At 35.8% G+C, this 25801-nt stretch overlaps 1 protein-coding gene across 2 annotated transcripts in view; it reads right to left on the reverse strand.

Moving 5' to 3' along the window:
• Positions 1-1647: 1647 nt before the first annotated feature.
• The window catches only part of LOC105063582 (nucleosome assembly protein 1-like 2), a 149214-nt gene continuing 125060 nt past the window's right edge, over positions 1648-25801 (reverse strand). For both annotated transcript variants that reach the window (XM_074358827.1, XM_074358826.1), the window contains one exon: positions 1648-4173. In XM_074358827.1, the coding sequence (XP_074214928.1) occupies positions 2455-3852 (1398 nt within the window). In that variant the 5' untranslated portion in view covers positions 3853-4173 and the 3' untranslated portion in view covers positions 1648-2454. The remainder of the gene's footprint in view (positions 4174-25801) is intronic.

Below are 25801 nucleotides of genomic sequence, written 5' to 3' on the forward strand. Positions count from 1 at the left end.
CCTATAGATAAGATTTACTGAACTACCAATCATAAAATTGTCTTTACAATATAGAGTAAACTTCTTCTTCCTTAGACCATCTACTAAGTCATGAAACCAGAGCCTAAATCCTGAAACATGTTTTCTAACACCCACTTACTGATAACATACAACGGTTCCCCATGATGCATGTTTTCTCTCACAGCAATGATGAATAAACTCAACTTGCTCAATTATGCGTATGTCTCTGGTGGTCTTTGGCTGGAGGCTACTGACATGAGAGATACAGCAAAGGGGACTGGCCTACTCTTACAGAAAGCCCAGAAGCAGCTTTACTGCTCTTATCTCATAGAGGCAAGAGAAAGGGACAGCAGGGACTTCAAGATGTCTGGTATTCCTCTCTGAAACAGCAAGAAAGACACACCCATGTTCCTGACTTTTTAATGCATAATAACAGCAGCCACTATTAAAAGGGGCCCAATCATTGTGTGTGGGAGAGGTTTAGGAGTCAGGACTTTGATAGAGGTCAAGATAAATGGTGGTGAAAAGTGTGAAAAAGTCTACATTTACCAAGTGTACACCAGAAATGTTTCCTGATTTAGATTCCCCTATATTAGTATGTTATCTATTTCCCTATACCCTATCAACTATTGCAACCCCAGAGAAATGCAACTGAGCATCTACCACTATCCCTGGGAGAAAGATACAGTATTAGAGGGTCCTGTCCAGACAGGAAGAAGAGAGAAAAAAAAGCTCACACCGTCCTCCCCAGTTGATTGTAGAGATGAGACAGCAGTAAGAAAAGCAGACAGTGTTATATACTTACCTCTTTGAGCCAAAATCTGCAGAAGGATGTATGTTCAATAGTGGAAGAATAAGTCATGAGCAGAGGAGCTTTTGTTCCACTTTCATTTTATAATTCTCTGGGATTACATCACAACCACCTGGGATGGAAGAGTGGATAGGCAGCAATAACAAGACAGAGTTAACACTTTCTAGCCACTCTCAGCTCTCACATGGCATGGTGGGGATTAAGAAGTCCCTGTTGTCCCAGAGGGATAGATGTGACCTTCACAGAGTAAGCCAAAGAGGGCAGCCAAAGTTCTGGGTTTCCACACTTGAGGAAGACAAAATCAGCTGTGGGACAAAGTCAGCACTCTGACCAACCACATCCCATCGTCCCCAGGCAGTGCTCCCACGACCAATGTCATGAAGCAATATAAGCTCCTATGCTTCCAGGTGACATTGTGGGAGAGTAGGTAAATCTGAAATATAGAATAACAAACAGGAGCCTGTTATTTCTGAAGTGTTTACATTATTAAATGGCAATGAATTTACTGGATTGATTAAAATTGAGGTTTTTCTTTCTCTACAACCCTGGGAACTGAAGGTGGACTCAGGATTAAGATTAAATCAGATATTAAAAAATTATAAAAGATACACTTTCTTTGCACATCTAAGTATAATTTTAGTAAATTTGCATGCATTTATAAACACACAGAAAAAGAATCATGGAAAATAAATTAAAACATTAACAATGTGTATCTTTGGGGAATGGGTATATGGATTTTGGTATTAATGTATTTTTAATACTTTCCAAACGTCTCCCAATGAACATATTACTTTTATAACCAGAAAAAAAGATCAGTTTTATAACATGAAACACTCTGGAATTTTTATTCATTTTATTTTGTGGTGAAAGAACATGAAAAATCTTTGCAAAATGGTAAAGTGTTCACTTTCAATGAATGATTAAATGTGCTATGGGAAAAGAGAAATGATACACTGTAATTACAGTTTGCACAACTATACAAAATATGTAGCATTCTTTTGAAAATACTGTGATTAACATTTCATTGACAGACAACCTTAATATGACTAATTTTTATTATTTACCATGGTCCCATAAAATATAAGAGCCTATGAACAAGTTCTTACTAACAATAAATATGGTTTTGCCTGAAATTCTTAACCACATGCAGACTTTTTCTTAAGCATTAATATTTAAAATTCTTCTGCATTTTTATTGCAAAATGAAGCAGGCACAATAAAATTAAACTCACTAGCTAAAGTACTAAGACAAATGAAAAAAAAAAACAACAATAACATCAAAAGAATCCTGGGTTGGTTCTCCAAAAGTTTTGTTTCTGAATAAATATTGATCTCATTTAGCAATTCTGATAATATTCACAGTTACAGATTAATATCTCCATGACAAAAGGACTTCAGAAGGACAAAACTACACACCACTATATTAATATGTCTTAAATCATTCACCACAGTGTACATTTGGTATTCTACTACTAAAATGCAAGCTCAAATGAATTAGTATTTGAACTTCTCATATTTCTGAGACATATGTTTTAACTGACACTATAAGAAAAATTGAGAACACAAGACTGTAATTAACTTCTTATATCTTGAGTAACTAGATCTAGGGCAGTTAATTTCAGGGCCATGTATATATACCCTGCCTTAGCGATCAATGTCTTCTACTATTGCCTCAAGATTTTTGCAACAGGCTTTAACCTCCTCAATTGCAGCCATCCAATTATCATAGATAATTTTGTCATAAATTGCGTCATTAACTTCCCTAACTATCCCCTCCTGCTGAGATTCAAGTGCATCACCTGAGAAAAATAATACTGATCTTGGGATTATGTAAGTACGTAAATTGTGACCAAGTGAAAAATCATCATTTCCATCCTTTCCATTTGAGTTGATTCCCTGAGGAGTAAAGAAATTGAAGAATGAATCCTTGGGAAAATCTTCAGTCACAGTTCGGATTGTTCCCCAGATCCGGTGTTTCTGCTTCTTCTTGATGGTTTTCAAAGTGACATTTTTTCCTTCATTCCAATCTATCTTACAGCCTGTACAATACTCAACTGCAGTTCCCCTGTAGGGATGGGGATCATAATATGCTAGCCTTGACTTCAGCACATAGGTCTTTGTCAACAGCTCATTTTTGAAATATTCATTTGGTTTGAAGTGAAATTCCAGCGTGAAACTCAGAGGCTCACCAGGGTCTGAAAGCTTCACTTTAATATCTGTCAGGAGTTTCAGAATAGGCTCATCATATTTCTTAATGAAAGGAGTGAGTGTGTCAACATTTTTTAGGACAGTCAGCCAAAAATCAGGAATTCCTTTAGGATCTTCTTTATTCTCATCTTCGGCAGCCTCGACGTCATCGTCATCATCGTCATCATCATCATCATCCTCGTCATCCTCCTCCTCCTCAATAGCAGAGTCATAATAATCTTCATAACCGTCATCGTCATCCGTGTACTCATGTAGCAGACCCTCCTCATTACCATACACCTTTTCCTCATCATCCATCTCCTCATCATCATAGTCCTCAGAGTCTGATTTATATTCACATTCTTCTTTTGTAGGTTCATAGATTGCATTGATTATCTGACGTCTTTTTTCCAATAAAGGTTGATACATTTCAGCAAACTTTCTTTCAATACCATGAAATTCCCTCAGGAATTTGGATTCTAGATTGGCCACTCTAGTTTGCAGCTTTTTGAGGGCTAACACACGATATTTAACTTTCACAGGTAGACTTTCAACAAAGTCTGTATCTAAAAGATAACCAATAAGTCCTTTTGGACGGTCTGGGTCTGAGTCCTCATCAGTATCTTCACCTTTTTCCCCGCCTTCCCCGGACCCAGCAGCAGCATCTTCACCTTTTCCCCCTTCTTCCCCAGGCCCAGCGGCGGCTTCTTCACCGCACTCCCCATCATTTCCAGGCCCAGCTGCGGCATCTTCACCGCGCTCCGGCTGTTCCCCAGGCCCCTCCGTCATTACCTTATTACCAGCCTCTTCTTGACTGGATTCTAACAGTTCCTTGTGGTTGGCTGACTCGGCCATTTTTCAAAGGACCTCGCACGCCTAAGGTGGCTACCGTCAAGATCAGGAGACCTGACCTCCGCAAGGAAAGACTCACCAGAATATCAGACGCAGCAGTGGCTGGGGCAGAGGTGGAACGAGCGGTAGCGATCGAACTGTCGGAGCGACGGTCGAGGCTGCTGCTGGGATGAAGGCGGTGCTGAGGCTGTGAGAACCAGACAGAGGCAGCTGTGGCCGGGCTGGGGTGCAGAGCTGCGTTGGCCGCGGTGACCGGTCCTGCAAGAGCGGGCTAGAGACTGCAGAGAGCCGCAGTGAGCAGATCTCCTCCGCAAGCAGCAGCCGCTGCAAGAAAAAAACGGTGCCGCAATATGATTACGCAGACGTCTCTCGACTAGTTTTTCTCAGTGCAAATAGCTTGCTGCGTCACTCCCTCCCTCCCTCAAAACTCTACTCTACTTTCATTTGCTGGGCTGTAGTGATTGACAAACCATGAGCCAGTAAATTATTAGATCTATCAAGTTTCCAATTCTGCTCACCTTCCCAGGTTGTCTAATATGGCTGATTTATCCACCTTCTACTCGTCCTTCACCACCAGCCGGGTTTTCTAGAAACCAGATTTTATTAGTTTATTCTTTTAACTTTCAACTGGTATTGTATTTTTATAATTTGGAAAGAGCTAAGAGAAAATAGTAACTAAAATGTCGGACAAGGCATCCACCCATCATAAATTTGTCCCTTTGATTTTATTTTAGCCCAGGGCTCTGGGAAGGACAGAGGTGAGCGGTGGAGGAACTTACAAGAGAAGTTAGAAGAAAAAACACTAAAAAATTAGCAATGCTGGTTTCAGTGTGGTGTAACTGCCAGTAATTTCAATATTCTATATTCTGTTTTTCAGTATTTTCCACAAGCTGTATGATAAGTGAGCAGTAATTTTAGATTGGAAAATCCTCCTAACATTTTCTGTAGTACAGAGTGGGGGCAGGAAGGAGGAAGTTAGGTGGTTACATGGAGGTTAGGGTGAAAGAGGGCCTGTCATGAAGAGCCAAAATGCTGTATCCAACTATATGACAAGTGAACACACAAGACTGTAAACCAGTTGCCTGGCTTATCAATAACCCAGTCCTAATACTGACTTGCCACTTCTTTGTTGATGCTAGCTTTAAAGCCGCTGGGAATTTTTAAAAGAAATGTTCAAATGTAAAGTAGTATTTCTTTTTTAAAAATCTTAACATTTGCTTGACACTTTTGAGTTATAATCTAAATCTCAGCATTAAAGACATGGTTAAATATATGATAGAGTATTCATAGGATGGAATACTATGCAGTTATTAAAAAATTTCCTTCAAGTAGGAATCGCTAGTGATGTTTATTTTGTCCATATTTCCAGTACTGATATCACTTATTAATCGAACAATTAAAAAAATTTAACTGTCTTTTATTTTCCAGATTTAAACAATACTATCACAGAGATTAACACTGTTTACGTATTCTTGTATTTCTTTACAGATTCTTTCAGTACATAGGTAAATTTTTCATTTTAGTTATTTTATCTCTGTGTACTGTATATCATTACAGTATTCACAAAGTTCAGTTTTTGGGCTCATGTATCAATCTGGTAGTTTCATAGTTAATAGTCCTGCATTTCAGGTTTTCTTTTTCTGGTCCTGTAGTTGCAACATTCCTTGTGGTTTTCTGTTAATAAATACGATATATGCTCTTTTTTTAAATTTGGAAAATGAGGAAATTTTTTGAGTGTAACAGAAATGGCTACTAATCTCACAGGGTTGCTCTGAGAGAACCAATGTGAACATTTTGGTCCTTTTCTTTCCAACCTGTTTATATAAGTGTTGTGTTTAGGCTGGAGATTTTCAAACATAAAAGTGAGATAGACTCTTTTATAAACTTTTCCTCTCTTTGACATATTTCAATGTTTTTAAATAGTTTCTAAAAATGTAATTTTAGAAGAAAATCCAGTTATTTAAATATACTAAGTAGTTAAACTAAACTATTAAAGGACAAAGAGAAAGTATGTTCATCCAATTTTAAGATTGAAGAGTCCTTCATAGTCATATATGCAGTCACAGAAACCACAAAGGGAATGGTGTGATTTCATTACATAAAACAAAAGTATATGGCACCAAAAGCATAGAGAATGAAAGAAAAAATAGGTAAATTGGACTTCTTCAAATAGAAACATTTGAATATCAAAGGATGCGATCAACAGAGTTAAAAGGCAACACACAGAATGAGAGAAGCTATTTATAAGTCATATATCTGACACAGGATTAATAAAGAAAATATATTAAAGACTCCTACAACTCAACAACAACAAAAACTTAAATAAATTTAAAATTGGCAAAGGACTTTCATAGACATTTCTACAAAGAGATACAAATGGCACATGAAAAGATGTTCAGTATCATTAATTAGGGAAATGCAAATCAAAGGTAAAGTGAGATATCACTTCACATCCATTAAGATGACTATTATGAAAATAATAATAGAATAAAAACAAAAAATAACAAGTCTCAGCAAAGATTTGGAGAAATTGGAAACTCTGTGTATTGCTGAGGTATATAAAATGGTTCAACAACTGTGGAAAGCAGTATGGCAGATCCTCAAAAAAATAAGCATAGAATTACCATATGATCCAGCAATTCCACTGTTGATATATACCCAAAAGATTTGAAAGCAGGGTCTCAAACAGATGTTTTTTTCATCAATGTTCATAGCAGCATTTTTCACAAGAGCCAGAAGGTGGAAACAATCCACATGTCCATTGACAGAGGAGTGGATAAACAAACTGTACTATATGTATACAAAAGAATATTATTCAGCTTTAGAAGTGAATGAAATTCTGACACACGCTACAACATGGATTAACCTGGAAGACATTAGGCTAAGCGAAATAATCCAGACACAAAAAGACAAATAGCTTATGATTCCACTCACATGAGGTACCTAGACTGGTCAAATTCATAGAGACAGAAGATAGAATGGTGGTTGCCAGAGTCTAGGGGCAGGTGGAAATGGGAGTTTTTATTTAATGGGTATGGAATTTCAGTTTGGAAAAATGAAAACATTTTGGATGGCGATGATGGTTGCACAATAATGTGAATGTACTTAATGCCACTGAACTGTATACCTAAAAATGGTTAAAATGGTAACATTTTATGTTGTGTATATTTTATCACAATAAAAAATGTGAAAAAACAAACTAACAAACATAAACCATAAGTAAAATGAGCACTATGAAAAAATAGGTAAAATATATATAACACATATATATGCAAAACAAATAAATGATTACTATATAAAGAGAATTGACAATGCTTATAATTTTTTTAAAAACCTGAAAATTCCAATCTTTGATAAGAATGTAGAGAAATTGGAACTCTCAGATAGTGCTACCAGAAGTGTAAATTGGTATTCAAAACTTTGGAAAACTATTTGGCACTATCAAATCTAAACACGTGCTTCTCCTAGGGCGCAACAATTCCACATTTAGGTATATACACAAAAAGGCATGTACAATAATGTTCATGTCCACATTATTTATTTTAAAAATAGTCATATTTAGTGTATCATGTCATGCATCCTTTTTCAAGGCACAGTTCAATGATTTCTTAAATTTACCAAGTTGTACAACTACCATCATGGATCAATTATAGAGCATGTTTATTATCTCAATATGATATTTCATAAACATTTACTGTTGATTCCCATTATACTTCCTACTTTCCATCATAGGCAACTGTTAATATACTTTTTGTTTTTATAGCTTTATCTTTTCTGGATATTTCATATAAATGGAATCATGCAACACGTAGTCTTGTATGACTGACTTTGTTCACTGAGAATAAAGATTTTGAGATTCATGCCATAGCATGTATCCATAGTTGGTTTTTTTAATTTCTGAATAGTATTTAAGCGCACGGATATAACACACTATGTTTATTTTTTCACCAATTTATAGACATTTAGGCTGTTTCCAACTTTGGCTACTATAAAACTATGAATTATGGTATCATGAATATTCATGTGCAAGTCTTTTTTTAGCCATTCTGGTGGGCATGAAATGGTATCCTATTGTAGTTTAATTTGCATTTCCCTAATGCTCATTTCTTCATGTGCATATTAGCCACTCACATATATTTTGACATAATGTCTTCAGGTTTTTTTTCCCATTTTTTATTGTTTTATATTTTTATTATTGAGGTATAAGAGTTCTATGCATATTCTCAATATAAGTCCTTTGTCAGATACATGCTTTGCAATATTTTTCACCAGTATATTGCACATCTTTTTACACATACTAAGATGGTGTTTTTGAAGTGCAAGAGTTTTGAATTTTAATGAGATCCAATTTATCATTTTTAAATGGACTGTGTTTTGGTGTCATAACTAAGAAATCTGTACCTAACTCAAGGTCTTAAGTTTTCTCCTATATTTCATTCTAAAGGTTTTATAGTTTTAGCTCTTGTATTTAGGTCTGTGATCCATTTTGAGTTAATTTTTGCATATGGTGTGAGTTAGGGGCCCAGGTTTAGCTTTCTGCATATGGGTATCCATTTGTTCCAGTACCATTTATTTAAAAAAAAAACTATCTTTTCCTCAATAAATTGCCTTGGTACTTTTATCACATATCAGTTGACCATTGTTATATAAATGGACCAAAAATAGCCCTTGTGTATCAGCCCCTATGTTGTTTATTCTTCATAGCAGGCTAGGACCCTTAGCTCAAAGCCCTTCAGAACCAAACTCAAATTCTCACACATCTAACTGCTTTAAATATAGCCTAAGTAGGCATATTTTTTGGTCACTTAGAGCTTGCCTATTCTCCTACAAAACTGCACCCAATATCTGCTAGCTATAGATAAGAAAAACCTTGTAGCTATGAAAGATCCCAAACTGCTGTTGCCCTTTGGAGCTCTCGAATCCAGAGACTGCCCACCTTGCTGCTGAAGGACATCACCTAGACACTTAAGCCCTCTCTCTGATTTACCTCTCTCCCAGAAATCCCCTTGCCCACTTCACCTTCTGGGATATGACCCCTTGATCAGTCTGTGTAAGGTCTTCTGCTATGAGAAACTTACCCTCTCATGCAATCCTGGTCCAAGCACTGCCCAATAAAGCTTGTTGTGCAGTACTGCCATCTCCTTGTCTTCTTGTCTGCTTGTCTTTTCCTTGATCAGTCCCCAAATCTTCAAACTCACCACAGCCATGAATATAAGGATTTATTTTTGGATTTTCAATCCAGTTTCATTAATCTATATATCTATTCTTATGCCAGTACCACAATCTTGATTACTGTAACATTATACTAATTTCTTTATTGGGAACTAAAAGTCCTCCATCATTTTTCTTCTTTTTCTAAAATGGTTTTGGCTATTCTGAGTTTTTGGCATTTCTATTTAAATTTTAGTATCAGCTTGCCAATTTCTGCAAACAAACAAACAAACAAACAATAACAAAAAAAACACACCTGGGATTCTGATAGGGATTGCCTTGAATCTATAGATTAATTTGGCAAGAATTGCTATGTTAACAAGACTATGTCTTCCAATCTATGAACAAAGAAATTCTCTCCATTTATTTGTCTTCTCTAATTACTCTCAGCAACGTTTTGTAATTTTCAGTAAACAAATCTTGTACTTCTTTTGTTAAATTTATCCCTATAGATTTTATTTTGATTGATGTTATTATAAAAGGCACTGTAATTGTTTTCATTGTGTTAAAATACATATAACATAAAATATCCCATTTTAGCCATTTATTATAAATGTACAATTCAGTTGCATTAAGTACATTCACAATGTGCAACAATCACCAATATTCATTTCCAGAACTTCATCATCTCAAAATGAAACTCTGAACCCATTGAACAATAACCCTCCATTCCTCACTCCCCCAGCCTCTGATATCTTCTATTAATCTTTGTGCCCACATGAATTTGTCTATTTTAAGGTACCTCATGTAATTAGAATCATACAATATTTGTACTTTTGTGTATGGCTTATTTCATTTAGCGTAATGTTTCCAAGGTTCATCCATGTTGTAGCATATATCAAAACTTCATTATTTTTACGGCTGAAAAATACACACACACACACATATATATATATTACATTTTGTTTATTTGTTAATTTGTTGGTGAACATTTGGATTGTTTCCAACTTTGACTAGTGTGAATAATGTTGCTATGAAATTTGATGTACAAGTATTCTTTTGAGTCTCTGCTTTCAATATTTTTAGTATATATACCTAGTAATAGAATTACTGGATCACATGATAATTCTAGGTGTACTTTTTTGCAGAAAGACCAATCTGTTTTCCATGGTGGCTGTACAATTTTACATTCCCAACAGCAATGCACAAAAGTTACAGTTTCTCCAAATTCTCACTAAAACCTATTTTTCATTTTTTAAAGACATCCTAATGAGTATGAGTATCTTTTTAAGTGCTTATTACCTATTTGTATATCTTACTTAGAAAAATGTCTATTTAAGTTCTTTGTCCATTTTTGAATTGGCTTAATTGATTTTTTGTTGTTGAGGTGTAGAAATTCTTTATGTATTCTGGATATTAATTCCTTATCAGATATATAATTTGCAAATTATTTTCTCTCATTCTGTGGTTTATCTTTTCACTCTCTTGATAGCGTCCTTTGATGCACAAATGTTATTAATTTTGATGAAGTCCACATTATTTATATTACTTTTGCTGCCCATACTTTTGGGCAAGAAGCCATCACAGCCAAGAAACCATTGCCAAATCAATGTTATGAAGTTTTCCCCCTTTTGTCTTTTTTCTAAGCGTTTTATACTTTCAGTCTAAAATGGTATGTCTACTTCTTTGAGCCATTTTGAATATTTGAATATGGTGTTAGGTAAGCTTTTAATTTTGTTCTTTTGCATGTGAATATCCAGTTTTCTCAGCACTTTATGTTGAAAGACAAGTTTTTTCCATTTAATGGTCTTTGCACACTTGCTGAAAATCAGTTGACAATATGCATTGGTCTATATGTCTCTCTTTATGCCAGTTTCACACTCTTTTGATTACTGTAGCTTTGTAGTAAGTTTTAAAATCAGAAAGTGTGAATCCTGCAACTTTGTTCTTTATTTTTCAAGATTGTTTTAGATATTGGGAATAAATTGAAATTCCATATAAATTTCAGGATAGGTTTTATTATTTCTCAAAAAATGACTTTGGGACTTTGGTAGGTGTTGCATTGATTCTGTAGATCTGTTTGGTTAGTATTATCATTTAAAAATACTGTCTTCTAATCCATGAGAACATAATGTCTTTCCATGTATGTATGTGTTCTTTAATTTCTTTCAGTACTGTTTTGTTGTATTAAGTGTATAAGTATTTCACCTCTTTGGTTAAAAATATTCCTAAGTACTTTATTCTTTATCTGACTACTGTAAATGGAATTGTTTTCTTAATTTCCTTTTTAGATTACTCGTTGTTAGTGTATAGAAACGCATTTTTTGCATGTTGATTCTGTTTCCTGCAATGTTGCTGAATTTATTACCTCTAACTTATATTTTTAATCTTTACGTTTTTCTACACTACATCTGTAGAAAACAGGTAATTTTACTTCTTCATTTACAATTTAGATACCTTATTTTTCATTTATTTATCTTACCTAATTGTTCTGTCTAGAACTTCCAATACTATGCTGAATAGCTGTTGGGTACGTGAGCAACCTTTTCTTGTTCCTATTCTTAGTGAAATATTTTTCAGTCTTTCACCATTGAGTATGTTAGCTGTGGGATTCTCATATGCTTTTCATCATGTTGAAGAAATTCCCTTCTATTCATAGTTCCTTCTATTTATAGTTTATTAATCATTTTAAGCAAAGGTGTTGAATTTTCTTAGATGATTTTGTTGTATCAATAGAGATGATCACGTGGCTTTTTTCATTCTATTAATGTGGTTTTTAATATTGATTGCTTTTTATACATTGAAGCATGCTTGCATTCATAGAATAAATTCCATTTGATCATGTTGTATAATTCTTTTAATATGCTAACTTGTACTGCTATTGTTTAGTAGAGAAATTTTTCCAATTTTAAAAGATTGTGGCAAAATACACATAACATAAAATATATCATCTATTTTTATAAGTACACTTTAGTTCAGTGGTATTAAGTACATTCATACTGTTGTGCAACCATCATCACCATCCATCTCCAGAGTGATTTCATTTCCCGAACAGAAACTCTTTGCCCATTAAATCATTCCCCATTCCACTTTCCTCCAATCCCTGAACCAACCACTGTATTTTGTGTTTCTATTAATTTAACTACTCTTGGTACCGCATATAATTGGAATCACATAGTATTTCTTTTTTTGGTGACTGACTTACTTCACTTACAATAATATCCTCAAGGTTCATCCATGTTGTAGCTTGAATCAGAATATCAGTACTTTAAAAGCTGAATATTCAATTGTATGTCTATTCCACATTTTGTATATCCATTCATCCATCCACAGACTTTTTGGTTGCTTCCACTTTCTACCTATTGTGAATAATGCTGCTATGAAAATGGTTTTAGAAATACCTCTTCAAAACCCAGATTTCAATTTTTTAGTTATACATCCAGAAGTTGAATTGCTGGATCATATTGTTATTCTACTTTTTATTTTTCAAGGAAACACTATACTGTTTTCCATAGTGGCTGCACTATTTTACATTCCCACCAACAGTGAACAAATGTTCCAATTTCTCCATATACTCACCAACAATTGTTATTTACAGTTCTTTTTTACAGTAGCCATCTTACTGTGTGGAACATCTACTTTATTGTGGTTTTGACTTACATTTCCGTAGTGACTAGTGATGTTGAGCATCTTTTCATGTGCTTCTTGGCCATTTGTATATCTTTTTTGGAGAAATGTACTTTGGAGAAATATCCATTGGTCTTTTTATTAAAATATGGTCAGTTTACAATGTTGCATCAATTTCTGGCATGCAGCATAGTAGTTCAATCATACATATGCATAAATATATTCATTCTTTTTCATTATAGGTTACTACAAAATATTGAATATAGTTCCCCATGCTATACAGTGTAAATTTGTTGTTTATCAATTTTATATATAGTAGTTAGTATTTGCAAATCTAGAACTCCCAATTTATCCCTTTCCACCCCCTTTCCCCCCTGGTAACCACAAGTTTGTTTTCTAGGTCTATGAGTCTGTTTCTGTTTTGTAACTAAGTTCATTTGTCTTTTTTTTTTTTAGATTCAACATGTAAGTGATATCATATGGTATTTTTCTTTCTCTTTCTGTCTTACCTCACTTAGCATGACAATCTCCAGGAACATCCATGTTGCTGCAAATGGCATTATTTTATTCTTTTTATGGCTGAGTAGTATTCCATTGTATAAATATACCACAACTTCTTTATCCAGTCATGTCGATGGACATTTGGGTTGTTTCCATGTCTTGGCTTTTGTAAATAGTGCTGCTATGAACATTGGGGTGCATTCATCTTTTTGAATGAGAGTCTTTTCTGGATATATGTCCAGGAATGGGAATGCTGGATCATATGGTAATTCTATTTTTAGTTTTTAAAAGAAACCCCATACTGTTTTCCATAGTGGCTACACCAAACTATATTCCCACTAACAGTGTAGGAAAGTTCCCTTTTCTCCACACCTCCTCCAGCAGTTATAGTTTGTGGACTTTTTAATGATGGCCATTCTGACTGATGTGAGGTGAGTGTTTGGAAAAAGTTATTGTTATAATTTCTATCCTCTTAAATTTGTTGAAATTTGTTTTGTGGCCTAACATGTGATCTATTTTGGAGAACATTCCATGTTCATTTGAACATAATGTGTATTCTGTTGTTTTACAATGGAATGTTCTGTAGATACCTAGTAAGGCAAACTGGTCTAATGTGTCATTTAAGACCTCCATTTCCTTGTTGACTTTCTGATTGGATGTTCTATTCACTAATGTTAATAGATGTTAAAATCTCCTACTATTACTGAATTATTGTCAATTTCTCCTTTTATGTCTGCTAATATTTGCTTTATATATTTAGGCGTTCTTATATTAGGTACATATATTATGATGAATGTTATACCCTCTTCTTGTACAGATTCCTTTATCATTATATAATGCTCTTCTTTGTTTTTGTTATAGACTTTAAAGTTTTTTTCTCTGATATGAGTATTTATTGCTACTTCCACTTTCTTGTCCCTCTCATTTGCATGAAATATTTTTCTATCCCCTCACTCTCAATTTGAGTGTGTTTAGCTCTGAAGTGAGTCTCTTGTAGGCAGCATGTAGCTGGGTCTGGCTTTTTATCCAATCAGCTACCTTTTCTCTTTTGATTGGAGCATTTAGTCCATTAACATTAAAGCAATTATTAATAGGCATGTGTTTATTACCTGTTTCTGGCTCTTTTGTATATAAAAAGATCTACATTTTTACTCCCCTCCCCCACTTTCTGTGTTTTTGATGCCATGTTTTACATCTTCGTTTATTGCTTCACTCTTTATTGTAGTTATAGTTATTTTATAATTTTTTTTTGTCTATTAGTCTTCTTACTAGCTCATTTAAATGATTGTTCCACAACCTTTACTATATATTTGACTTTACCAGTGGGCTTTTTCTTTTTCTATGGATTCTTACTTTTTGTTGTAGCCTTTTCTTTCCCACTTTGAGAAGGCCCTTCAACATTTCTTTTAGGGTAGGTTTAGTGTTGATTAACTCTTTTGAGTTTTTGCTTGTTTGTTTCTCTCTCCTCAATTCTAAATGATAATGTTGCTGGGAAAAGTATCCTAGGTTGCAAGTTTTCCCCTTTTTGCACTTTGAATGTACCATGCCACTCCTTTTTTGCCTGAAAAGTTTCTGCAAAAAAAATTTAGGTAATAACCTTATGAAGAATTCCTTGTATATGACATTGTTTTTCTCTTACTACCTTTAAAATTCTCTCTTTACCTTTAACTTTTACCATTTTAATTATATGTCTTGATGTAAGTCTGTTTGGGTTCAATTTGTTTGAGACCCTCTCTGCTTCCTGTACCTGGATATCTGTTTCCTTCTTCAGGTTTGGGAAATTTTCAGCCACAATTTCATCAAATACATTTTTGATTCCTTTCTCTGTCTTCTCTTTCTGGGACCCCTATGATGCAAACATTGGTGTAATGGATGTTGTCTAAAAGTCCTTTAAAATGTTTTAATTTTTAAAATTTGTTTTTCTTTCTGTTGTTCTGATTGGGTGATTTCCATTATTCTACCTTCCATATCACGTATGTGTTGTTGTGTCATCTATTCTGCTTTTAATTCTTTCCAGTGTGTTTTTCAATTCAGTTATTGTATTCATTTCTGACTGGTTCTTTTGTATGTTTTCTAGTTCCTTGTTAAATTTCTTGTTGTGTTCATCTATTTCTCTAATGCAGTTAGCATTCTTACTACTAATGTTTTGAATTTGTTATCTGGTAAATTATTTATTTCTATTTCATTAGGTTTTTTCAGGGATTTTTCTCTTGCTTTTTCAATTGAAACAAATTCCTCCATCTTCTCATTTTGATTAACTTCCTCTGTCTCTATGAAATTAGGTGAAATGGTTACCTATTGTGGTCTTGAAGGAATGTCCTTCCATAGGAATTTCCCTATACAGTCTACATGTGTTCAGTGGCTTTGATGGAAGAGCTGGATCTGATGTGAACAGAAGTTATGTTTTTCCCATTGTGTGCTGGCAGCTATCACCATGGTAGAGGGGTGGCTAGAGATCGAGGAGCTAGGGCCAGGGACAGGTGTGAGCTGGATCGTCTCTGTTCAGTGGCCATCACTGCCCTATTGGGGGTGGGGTCGGGTCCCAAGTTGCTGAAGCAAAGCTCTGAGGTTTGTGTCTGAGCTGGCTCCATTCCCTTCAAGTGTGTGCTCTTCTCCTTCCCAGCACCAGCACTTTTGCTCTAAAGAGGAATAGTGCTAGAGAAAGAGGGGCTGGTTCAGGTGCTTGACTTAGGTTGGGGAACAGGCTATGGCAGTCTGGCCAGTCAGAAATCTATACCATTTCTGATTGCTGCTTCCATAGGTGCCAGTAATAGCTGCCCCTACCCTGCTCAGAGGTTGCTCTGGGTCTGAGCTGCTTCTGTGCCTCACAGCCGAACTTTCCCCTCAGCCATGGCAGCCCTCACCCTAATGTAGAGCTGTATTGTGAAGCAAGTGAGGCTGGAGTAAGTGCTTGGCTCAGGCTGGGGCACATGCTATGCAGTCATGGGAAAGTGGCCAGCAACCAATGCAGTTTAAATTCACCTTTTGCCCTATTTGGGGAGCAAGCAAGCTTGTGTGCACTCCTCGCAAGGAGAACCCAGACTTCCTACAAATGTCCTGTTATTCTTACCAGCACTCCAACCAGCCAAGGGGTCTCATCATCCTGGTGTTGTACACCAGGACTGGGTCACCCAATATTTGGTGTGGATAGCTCACTCCCCAGGGAGGAGCTCCACCCATGTAATCTCTGTCCTTTTCTAAGTCCCTTCCCAGGGGCACAGGTCTCGACCTGATCACTTTTCTTCCCTTCTACCCAAATCTATGTGGATCATTCTGATTGCCTTGGTTGTACAGGAGTCTTTATGCCAGTCTCCAGTTAGTTTTCAATGAGAATAGTTCCAAATGTAGATGTATTTTTTTTAATTTATTGAAGTATAGTTAATTTACAATGTTGTATTAGTTTCTACTGTACAGCATAGTGATTCAATTATACATATATATATTCTTTTTTATATTTTTCTTTGTAGGTTATTATAAGCTATTGGATATAGTTCCCTGTGCTTTATGGTAGGACCTTATTGTTTGTTTATCTATTTTATACATAGTAGTTTGTATCTGTCAATCCCAAACTTCTAATTTATCCCTCCTCTCCTTCCCCCTTTGGCAGTCATAAGTTTGTTTTCTGTGTTTGCAAGGCTATTTCTGTTTTGTAAATAAGTTCATTGGTGTCATTTTTTTTAGATTCCACATATAAATGATATATGATATTTATCTTTGTCTGACTTACTTCACTTACTATGATAATCTCTAGGTCTATCCATGTTGCTGCAAATGGTATTATTTTATTATTTTTATGGCTGAGTAGCATTCCATTATATATCTATATATCTCCACAACTTCTTTTGAAATGATTACTTTTATATTATACAAATTGTACCTCAATTTTAAAACACTAGACTAGAAGCTCTCTAAATTATTTCCAGTTCCAGTGCTTTACCATCCTGTCCCACTGCCACTCATCATCTGCAAGAGGATTGTAACCTTGAAGTGGGGTGGTGCACGCTAGTACCCAGGAGAGTACCACAGTTTATTTTGACCAATAGCCCTTGTGACTGCAAACATTTGGGAAAAGAGACCCAGGAAAGATAAGGTTTTTTTTAAATTTTTTTCTTCCAGTTTTATTGAGATATAGTTGATATACAGCACTGTATAAGTTTAAGGTGTATAGCATAATGATTCGACTTACATATATCATGAAGTGATTATCAAAATAAATTTAGTAAACATCCATCATCTCATATAGATACAAAATTAAAGAAATAGAAGAAAAGAAAAAATTTCTTTGGATGAGAACTCTTAGGATTCACTCAATTGACACTTTCATATATAACATACAGCAGTATGAATTATATTTATCATGATGTACATTACATCCCTAGTACTTATTTACCTTGTAACTAGAAGCTTGTACCTTTGGACTTTCTTCATTCAATTCCCTGTAACCACAAATCTGATCTCTTTTTCTATTAGTTTGTTTGATTGTTTGTTTTTGAAATCGAATTGACCTTTAGTGATTCAATATTTCTATACATTTCAAACTGACCACCATAATACATCTAGCTATGATATGTCACCATACAAAGATATTACATAGTTATTGACTATATTCCTCACACTGTACATTTCAAACTCACAAAAATATTGCTTTTTATTCTAGCTCCAATAGGTTCAGGTCCTTCTTGGCTCAAAGCCACCCAAAGAACTATACTGTCAGCTTGAGGGGCACCTGCCAACTTCTTTTCCCATTCTTCTTTGCCTGGCTCTCATGTTCACTTTTCCATTTTCAGTTTAATTTCCACTGACTCAAACAAGTTCTCCCTGATCCTCCTAAAGTGGGTCAAGACCTTGTGATATTCTCTCATCGTTCCCTGTACTTTTACTTGGTATGTTAATGTCAGTTTAAAATTTTTAAAATTTATTTATGTATTTATTTCACAATATCACACTTTTAAAAATGAAGTATAGTTGTACAATATTGTATGTTACAGGTATACAATATAGTGATTCATAATTTTTAAAGGTTAGGGTATAGTTATTATAAAATATTGGCCATATTCCCCATGTTGTACAATACATCATTGTAGCTTATTTTATACCTGATAGCTTGTATCTCTTAATCTTCCACGTCCACCTTGTCCCTCCCCCTTCCTTCTCCCCACTGGTAACCACTAGTTCCTCCTCTACATCTGTGAGTCTATTTCTTTTCTGTTATATTCACTAGTTTGTTGTAATTTTCTAGATTCCACATGTAAGTGATATCTTACAGTATTTGCCTTTCTCTAACTCACTTCATCCAGAATAATGCCCTCCAATTCCATCCGTGGTGTACACCAAAAACTAATACAACCTTTTAAATGAACTTTACTTCAATTAAAAAGTGAACAAACAACCAATCAGCCCCTTTAAAATATGGGCAGAATGACTGAACAGATATTTTTCCAAAAGAGGAAATGCAAACGGCCAACAGGAATATGAAAAGTTGCTCAACATCACTAATATCAGAGAAATGCAAATCAAAATCACACTGAGACATTACCTCACATCTGTCAGAATGGCCATCATCAAAATGAACACAAATAGCAAATGTTGGCAAGAATGTGGAGAAAAGGGAACCCGTGTACACTATTGGTGGGAATGTGAACTGGTGTAGCCTCTATGGAAAACAATATGGAGGTTTCTCAAACCCCCCAAAAAAGAACCATATGGCCCAGCAACTCCACTCCTGGGCATGTATTTGAAAAAGACAAAAACATTAATTAAAAAAGGTACATGCACACCGCTATTAACAGCAACATTATTTATAATTGCCAAGCTATAGAAGCATCCTAAGTGCACATCAATAGATGAAGGGATAAAGAAGATATAGCATATATATGTAATGGAATACAACTCATGCATAAAAAAGGATATTTTGCCATTTATGGTCTTTCATTCACTTTTTTTCCACTTCAAAAACTAGAACTTTGTAACTGGCATAAACATTTTCATTGCATCAAAAACAACATAATATTGAGAAATAAACTTAACCAAGGAGGTTACCTATACTCTGAAAACTGTAAAACATTGATGAAGGGAATTGAAGATGATACCAAGAAATGGAAAGATATCTTGTGCTGCTGGATTGGAAGAATCAACATTATCAAAATGGACACACTACCCAAAGCAACCTACAAATCCAATGCAGCCCCTGTCAAAATATTCATGACATTTTTCACAGAACTAGAACAAACAATTCCAAAATTTATATGGAATCATAAAAGACCACAAATTGCCAAAGCAATCTTTTGTAGGTCTTTTTTTCTCTTTCTTCTTTTTGTTCTCTTTTCTTATGGTTTGATGACTAGAGAAGTTCCTTTAACATTTGTTGCAAAGCTGGTTTGGTAGTGCTGAATTCTTTTAGTTTTTGTTTATCTGTGAAGCTCTTAATTTCTCCATCAAATCTGAATGAGAGCCTTGTGGATAGAGTATTCTTGGTGGTAAGTATTTTCCCTTTCATCACTTTAACTATATCATGCCACTCCCTTCTGGCCTGTAGAGTTTCTGCTGAAAAATCAGCTGATAACCTTATGGGAGCTCCTTTGTATGTTATTTGTTGCTTTTCTCTTGCTAACTTTAATGTTTTCTCCTTATCCTTAATTTTTGTTAATTTGATTACTATGTGCCTTGGTGTATTTCTCTTTGGATTGATCCTATGTGGGACTCTCTGTGCTTCCTGGACTTGGGTGACAGTTTTCTTTCCCAAGGTGGGGAAGTTTTTGGTTATTATCTCTTCAAAAATGTTCCCAGGTCCTTTCTCTTTTCTCCTTTTGGGACCACTATAATGTAAATATTAGTGTACTTCATGTCCCAGAGTTCTCTTAAACTATCCTTATTTCTTTTCATTCTTTTTTCTTTTTTCTGTTCTGCAGTAGTGATTTCCACTAATCTGTCTTCTAGCTCTGATCCTTTCTCCAGCTTCATTTAGTCTATTCTTGGTTCCTTCTAGTGTGTTATTCATTTCAGTGATCTTATTCTTTAACTCTGTTTGGGTATTCTTTATATTTTCAAACTCTTTGTTAAAAACTTCATTCTGTGCATCTATACTCCTCTTGAGTTCTCTGAACATCTTCACCATCATTACTTTAAACTCTTTCTCAGATAAATTGCCTATCTATTCATCACTTATTTCTTCTTCTGGGATTTTATCTTGCGCCTTGGCCTGGGAGGTATTCCTCTACCACCTCATATTGTCTTTCTTTCTATTTGTATTTTTAGGTAGGTTAGTTACATTTTTTGACCTTGGAGAAGTGGTCCTCTGTGGGAGATATCCTATGTGTCCCTGCAGTACACACCTTTCTCATCACTCCTCTCTCATCAGTCCCAGTCTAGAGTCTGGTCTGTTTGTGGATTCCTTCCACATGGTTTGGGATTGTTGTTTTCTTATTTCTGGTATCTGCCCACTGGTGGATGAGGCTGATGCAGGTTTATGCAGGTTTCCTGGCAGGAGGAGTTAGTGCCTGCCTACTGCTGGGTGAAGCTTGGTCCTGGGCCTCTGGTGGGCAGAGCTATGTCTAGAGGTGTTTGTGGCTCAGGAAGTCTGCTAATGAGTGGGGCTGTGATCCCACTCAGTATGTTGTTTGGCCTGAGGCTTCCCTACAGGCTGTTGGGTGGGGCTAGTTCTTGGTGCTGATAATCCAATCAAGACATCAGCCTCCAGGAAAGCTCATGTAGATGAACACTCCCAGAATATCTTCCACCAGCTTTTATGTTCCCTGGGTGAGCCACAGCCACACCCTACTTCCCCGGGAGATCCTCCAAAACCAGCAGGCAAGTCTGGCTCATGTTCCTATGAAATCACTGCCTCTGCCTTTGGACCTGGTGTACACAAGAATCTGTGTACACTTCCCAAGAGAATGAAGTCTCTGTCTCTCCCATTCCTGTGGGGCTCCTGGAGCTAAGCCCCACTGGCCTTCAACACCAGATGTCCAGGGGTTCCCTCTTCCTCCCAATTCTGTAACCCCAGACTGGGGAGCCTGAAGTAGGGCTTAGAAATCTCACTTCTGTGGGAGGGCCTCTGCAACTTAATTATTCTTCATCTTGTGGATCACCCACCTGGGGAACTTGGGGCCCAATTATATCACCAGCACACCCCTCTTAACCATCCTGCTGTGGTTTCCTCTTTATGTTTCCAGCTAAAGAAGATCTTTTTTGCTATGTTCCAGTCTCCCCCAACCCCCATTAATTGTTTAGCAGTCTGTTGCAGTTTTGTTTAGTCACAAGGAGAGGCATGCTTGTGGTCCTACTGCTCCACCATCTTGACTGGAATTCCTCCATGTAGATGTATTTTTAATGCGTTTGTGGGAAAGTTGAGTTCTGCATCCTCCTACTCCACTGTCTTGATCTCTTTAAAAACCTCTTACAAATCAATAAGTAAAAGCAGACAACACAGTTAAAATGGCAAAAGTCTTGAACATGCACTTCACAGAAAGGATCTGCAAGTGCTCACCAAGTCTTTGAAAAGATATTAAAACATCATTACTTAAAAAGATAATGTATAATAAAACCACAATATAACAATACACATACACCAGAATGAACAAAGTTAGAAATGAGTAAAAAGTATAGAACAACTAGAATATTACTGACAGAAGCATCATTTAATGCAACCTTTTTGGAAATCTGCCTTGGTATCTACTAAATTTCAACATTTTCCCTCACAATGACTCAGCAATTACATACCTAGGTATATTTCCAAGAGAAATGAATGCATATAGCCACCAAAATATGTGTACAAGAATTATTATAACCACTTTATTCATAATAACCAAATTTGGTGGAAATCATCAAAAGGTGAATGAATACACATATTTTGTGTATTCATACTGTAGAATAATACCCATCATTAAAAGAGAGTAAAAGACTTCTGTACTTAACAGGATTGGTATATATCATGGACACTATACCGACCAAAATGATCCAGGCATAAAGCTTATTTACTGTATGGTTTCACTTATGACATGTGAGAAAAGGAAAATCATATCTATGTTGATATAATTTACATCTGGAATAGGTATTAATTGGGTAGGAATGTGAGGAAGCCTTCTGGAATGATTAAAAACTTTGATATCTTGATCTGGATGGTGGTTATATTGGTGCATACCTATATAAATAATTAATTAAGCTACACACTTAAGATTTGTGGACTTAACTGTAAGTTATATCTTGTGTTAAAAAACTGACTAATATTAAAAGAAGGGAAGAGAATAAATCTGAGTTAGGTGTATCCTTATTAAGAAAATATAAGGATATGTTTTCTGCATTGAAATCTCCAAGACAAGAAAAGCTAAACAAATGGTGACTGTCCATCTCTCCTCAGGTAAACTGTATCCAGACAACTTATTATCTCAGATACAATATGCCATTTGACCAGCTCTTTAGACATAACCACATAACTGTGGCTGTTTCTGGAAATCTTTTTGCCCAGGAACATACTTCTCAGCAGAATTATTCTAAGGAATCTTATTCTTTGGAACAGTATTATTTGGAATATTGATTCTGAGAACATTATCCCTGAGAGGACTGACTCTGAAAATACTACTCCTAGAAGCTGCTCCACTAGGTTGTTGTTAGGAACATTGTGTTGGGAACATTTATTACAGGAGTTTTATCTTTATGAGTATTTTGCTTGGATTTTTTACCTGGGAGCATAACCTTGGGAGCATTGGTTCTTGAATTGTTGCTGCTGGGGTAGGATTGCCAGATAAAATACAAAAGGCCTAGTTAAATTTGAAGTTTAGATAAACAACATTTCTAGAACCAGAACATTATCTGTAAAGAAATAGCTTTCCCAAAGTCACCCCTGTGGTTACCTTAAGGTACACATAGGAAAAAGACTCCAGAGACAGAAAGATAATATGACTTTTTGGGTTTTTTCTTAAAGCCAGAGACTCTGATTCACAGAAGCTGAGGTGGGTCCCAAGAACGTGTACTTTTATAAAACTCACCCAAATATACAATCAAGTTTAAGAATCCCTAAATCCAGAGAGAGATGACAACATCATAGTAGAGTGAGATACTTCCTTTGTCTCACACCCTTAATCTACAACCAGTAAAATATCTACAAGTCAATAAAAGTGCCTCTGCCTAACACACTAGGACATCAGAGAATTGCACACATCTGTACATCTAAAGGTGAGTGGATTGGAACACCTAGAGTAGGCAAAATTGCCTGTGATCCAAAACCCCAAGCCACAGTGGCTAAGCCTGCAGCCCCAGAGAACCTGGTTAACATCAGAGGAAGGAGCATACATAAATCTGGCCTCCTGCAAAAGCACCTGCAGCCACAGGGAACTGAGCAATAGCAGCAGTGGCACCTTAGACCTCTCCCCCCTGACATGAAGGTGCCCATGATTTCTGGCCTCCCAACCTCAGCCAGGAGCAGTGATACCCATGAACCTGACAACCATGAACAATGCAGAGGAACTGACAACCCCAGCTCCCTCTCCACCCTCCCGCTCTCCCAATAGTGTCAGAGCCTGAGACTCAAGAGACCCCAAATGTGGCTGAAGCACCCACCATACCAATGCTCCAGGTGGCAATGCCAACAACATCAGTAGCAGCAAGGTACCAGTGACCCAGATGGCACAAGCAGTGATGATGAAGGCACTGGGGATACCCTGGACAGAGGCAGTGGAGATTGGAAAGTGCCAACTCTCAAATATAATCATAGGCAGCTTAGATAAAACCCAAAACCTTATACTATAGTACCACCTACTGGAAACTAAAAACAAAAAGACCTCTAAATTCTTGAATTGTTAGAACCAAATGGAGGGGGAAAAAACTTTACCTTGTGGATGAAAAATGAAAATGTTGCCTGCCATTTCAGTAAACAAAGGATGTTGCAGCCATCAAGTCATCAGCCACTACAGCTGCTCCCCACAACGGTGCACCCTGAGGGGGTTCAGGATGGGAAAGAACAGGATACTGGCCTTTGATTGCTAAGGTACATATCAAAGGAATAATTTCAATGAGTCCAGACTCTTGCATCTTCCCATACATAGAAAAGTGCTAGATTCATTAACTTGAAATGACTGGTTTTCTTTAATTAATGGTAATCTTCTGATATTCTGGTACATAGTTTTTGTTGTAAAAACGCCTATGTATTTTGCCTTACCTCCCTTACCTCTTTAGAGTGCTCTCTCAGAGCTATCTGAGAGGCTGTCTTCTGGGCTTAAGTCCACAGAAAGTCTGCTGAATAATACATAATTCTCAATTTTTAGGTTATGAATTTTTTTCAATCAACAACTTGAAGAAAAGTATTCACTACTTAAAATTGCCAACACAGGAACAACATATCAAGCACCATGAGAAACCATGGTAACACAGTATCATAAAGAGAAAATTAAAAATCTCCAAAAACCAAACTTAAAGTTCTAGAATATTGTGATCTAACTCATAGAGAATTCAAAATAGCTGTCATGAAGAAACGCAAAGAGATACAAGAAAATTCAGAAAAGCTGTTTAGTGAGCTCAGGAATAAAATTAATAAACAGAAGGAAAACTTTACCAAAGAGATTTAAACTCTAAAAAAGAACTAGAAATTCTGGAGCTGAAATAATAAATGAGATGAAGAATGTATTAGAACACCCCAATGTTCATAGCAGCACTATATACAGCAGCCAAGACATGGAAGCAACATAAATGTCCATCGATGGATTACTGGATAAAGAAGCTGTGGTATATTAACACAACAAAATACTACTCAGCCATAAAAAAGAATAAAATAATGCCATTTGCAGCAACATGGATGGAACTAGGGACCGTCATTCTAAGTGAAGTAAGCCAGACAAAGAAAAATACCATATGATATCACTCATACATGGAATCAAAAAAAAAAAAAAAGAAAGAAAGAAAGAAAAAAGGGACACTATGAACTCATTGACAAAACTGAAAGAATAAAAAGACAATAGAAAAGATAAATGAATCTAAGAGCTAGTTCATTAAAAATATTTTAAAAAACTGATGAAACTTTAGATAGACTCACTAAGAAAAAAAAGAGAGAAGGCTGTGATCAAATCAGAAGCAAAAGAAGAGAAATAACAGATATCACAGAAATACAAGGGATTAAAAAGGAATATTATGAACAGCTATATAATAACAAACTGGACAACCTAGAAGAAATGGACAAATTTGTACAACTTTCTAAGACTGACTGACTCACAAAGAAACAGAAAATCTGAGTAGACCAATCACTAGTACAGAGACTGAAAGAGTAATCAGAAAGCTCCCCTAAGACAAAGTTCAGGATCAGACAACCTCACAGGTGACTTCCACCAATCACTCAAAGATGATTTAATACTTATCCTTCTCAAAGTATTCCAAAAATAGAGGAGAAAGAACCCTTCCTAACTCATTTTATGAAGTAAATATAACGCTCATACCAAAATCAGAAAAAGACAAAGCAAAAAAGAAAATTACAGGCATATCACTGGCAAACACAGATGTAAAAATCCTCAAGAACATTTTAGCAAATTGAATACAAAAATGCATTAATGGACAACATCTGCAAATCAATCAATATGACTCAATATATTAACAAAATGAGTCATCTCAATAGATGTAGAAAAAGCATTTGATAAGACATGAAACCATAAAACTCTTAGAAGAAAACACAGGTAGAATACTCTTTTTTTTA

The sequence above is a fragment of the Camelus bactrianus genome, chromosome X (genome assembly GCF_048773025.1).
Source record: "Camelus bactrianus isolate YW-2024 breed Bactrian camel chromosome X, ASM4877302v1, whole genome shotgun sequence".
Classification (NCBI taxonomy): domain Eukaryota; kingdom Metazoa; phylum Chordata; class Mammalia; order Artiodactyla; family Camelidae; genus Camelus; species Camelus bactrianus.